General features: G+C 34.2%; 1 protein-coding gene across 1 annotated transcript; it reads left to right on the top strand.

Annotated features, from left to right (window-relative positions):
• The first annotated feature begins 418 nt into the window (after positions 1-418).
• LOC149135518 (uncharacterized) lies at positions 419-1893 on the top strand. The gene has a single exon (XM_089352235.1). It carries the CDS (start codon positions 545-547, stop codon positions 1829-1831), a length of 1287 nt encoding a protein of 428 aa, XP_089208361.1. The 5' UTR covers positions 419-544; the 3' UTR covers positions 1832-1893.
• The last annotated feature ends 964 nt before the right edge of the window (positions 1894-2857 follow it).

Below are 2857 nucleotides of genomic sequence, written 5' to 3'. Positions count from 1 at the left end.
TTGCATTCCACTCGTTCTACATAATTGATTGTAAGAAAACATAGTAAACGTAATCAGTACCTTAACCAGCGTAGGATATTCTTCGATACAAAGGAATTCAAAAGACATTGATGATTAAAAAAAAAATTAGTTCAGTAAATGTCTCATTTTTCTTTGTAAAAGTCAAGTAAGGAACAATCGATTATAATTGTTATTCAAACGAATTGTTCGTTAAAGCTATTTGGGGAATGGGCATTGTCATCTGTCATTAGGTGTCGTCTGCTTTTGAATAAATAGAATATGAAAGTACGAGGTTACGACTGGACATATTTTTGATAATTCATAAAATAGCATATACTTCTTTCGTCGTTAACTTCAAAATAACATTGATACGTTTCTGTAAAAGTCGAGGTACTTGTTTTTAGCTTTCTACGTCACAAGTATCTCATACGTCATGCAACCGTTTTCTCCTCGTCATATAAAATGATTTTCTCTTAAGTTTCAACTTTTAGCTTCTATTTTTTTCTGAATTTGTAGCGAACCAAAACATTTTCGATATTTAAAAATGGTTCGCATTACAACACTTTCTGAATCCTTCCATTCAAAAGAAGGAAACAAAAATGAAGGAAAATCTGAGGAATCATATGTCTCATTCAATGCAGATTGGACAATGATGCTTGAACTGAGTCCCGATGTTTTTCAAACATTGCAGACTATTTTTCACAAAAGTTTCGTTTCCAATTTTCCTTCTGACGAAAGTTTTACTTGGAGATCTATGGTAAACCGTATCTATAATAGACCGAAGGGAACAAAAATTGAGTGGAATAAACCTAAACGAATTTCTTCGTGTGGTCGTAAAACCCTCATAAAATGGGTGAATGATCAATTACAGACGAAATTATTGGATATAGGAGAACTTTCTAGCGGTGTTCACTATTGCTTTTTATTAGATATTTTAGCCCCTAATATTATTCATAAAAAGAAAATTAAATTTGAAAAGAAGGCTGAAGCATATGATTACAATTTTAAACTTTTGGAAAAAGCATTTTACGAACTGAAAATCGACAAACTTATACCTAAAAAAATCAAAGATAAAAATTTGAAAGAAATTCTTATCTTCACAAATTGGCTTAAATCTTTCTTTGAAGCGAACTTAAATGACGACCTCCGCGAAGAGTTTCTCACAAACAATCAGGTATATTCATCAAGTATACTCAGTGATGCTTATGAAAGCGATACCGATATGCTAGAAAGACATGATTTAGAAAACTCTAAGAGCAAATCAAAAGCTCAATCACAAAGTTCTGTCCTGATGCCACCTTTAAATACAGCTCTAATAAAATATGGTCACGGCGATACATCAGAAATTAGATATTTAAAAACGCAAAATCGTATCAAGCACGGTTTCGAAACTGAGAAATGTCATTCAACGATAGACCCCCAAACGACACCCAATTTCTTGCCACGGTTGATTAAACCGAAGCGGGTTGGCATGTACGGAAGAAAAACACTTATAAACTGGATCAGGAGAACTCTCGCTGTTGACATCAACGATTTGAATCAGTTGTCTGATGGTATTGTTTTTTGTCTTATAATGAACTATTTAGATCCAATAGTGCTACCGAGATACAAGATTAAATCCAAGTCAGATGCATCAGGTTTCCTACAAAATTATCGTTTGCTCCAAGCCGCCTTCATCCACCACAAAATAGATAAAGTTATCCGAGTTAATAAACTCATTGCGTGTAACATGAAGGAAATTTTGATGTTTACAAATTGGTTAAAGGCTTTTCTAGAATACAATTTAAATCGAAACGAAGTAAAATCGTCGGATTCAACAGAAGATCGTTGATCTTCTACACAAAATGTTTATTTCGAAGAATTTATAAAAAAAAGTTCGCAACAGCAAGAGTACATGTTTTTTCGCTTTGAACATTTTTTCTAATGCCACCTACAAATAAACACACACACACACACACACACACAAACTCATATATGCGTATGCAAATATACACACTCGCACATGTATAAGTATGCTAGTGCATGCGATTAATCAAATTTTTTTGACACGGATATTTAATATAGATGGTTCTATTTTCTGTCTTTAAGTTTCAGTTCTGGCCATGCTGAAACTTTGCATTATTCCCAATAGCTTGTGTTTAGGTCTTTGCTATTTCAATAGTGAGTCAATGGAATTCGCTTTACCTATTACTAAGTAAAATTGGCTAAAGTTAGGGCTTGGAAAATAAAAATTCTGAGGCCTTCATCCTATTCCTTATTTCTTTATGTAAATAATTAAATACCAGGCATTTTCTCACTGTAAGACTGTCTTAATAAGGCTGTTTTTATTAGATTTCACCTGATGCGATTTTAGCAGTTTAAGATGAAATCTTTCTTCGCTTTTATTTATTCAATAATCCTTTCTACTACAGGCACAAGGCCTGAAATTTAGGGGAAGGGATAGTTGATTACATCAATCCCAGTACTCAACCGGTACTTATTTGATCGACCCCGAAAGGATGAAAGGCAAAGTCGACCTCGGCGGAATATGAACTCAGAATGTAAAGAGACGAAATACCGCTAAGTATTTCACTCGGCGTGCTAACGATTCTGCCAGCTCACCGCCTTTCTGCCTTTCTGTTTATTCAATACTGTATGCAAAAGTTTGATATTTTACCACCCAGAATCTTCAAGATATAGATGATGTGTACGCTTCCCTTCTACGTGCTAATGTTTAGAGTTCTAGGCGTTGGCGTCGTTCCCAGTAGTTTGGATGTTTTATTCTGACGCTATCTTAGTGAAAGATTCTTCTAGTTTTCCTAGTAAATATATTTGTCTAGGAATATTTCTGGTTAGCTAGTGTTGTACACAGCTCAGA

Source organism: Octopus bimaculoides, chromosome 5, assembly GCF_046866305.1.
Source record: "Octopus bimaculoides isolate indiv1 chromosome 5, ASM4686630v1, whole genome shotgun sequence".
In the NCBI taxonomy this organism is placed as follows: domain Eukaryota; kingdom Metazoa; phylum Mollusca; class Cephalopoda; order Octopoda; family Octopodidae; genus Octopus; species Octopus bimaculoides.
Note: the sequence above shows the minus strand (reverse complement) of the source record. Positions and strands in the feature narration are given on the sequence as shown.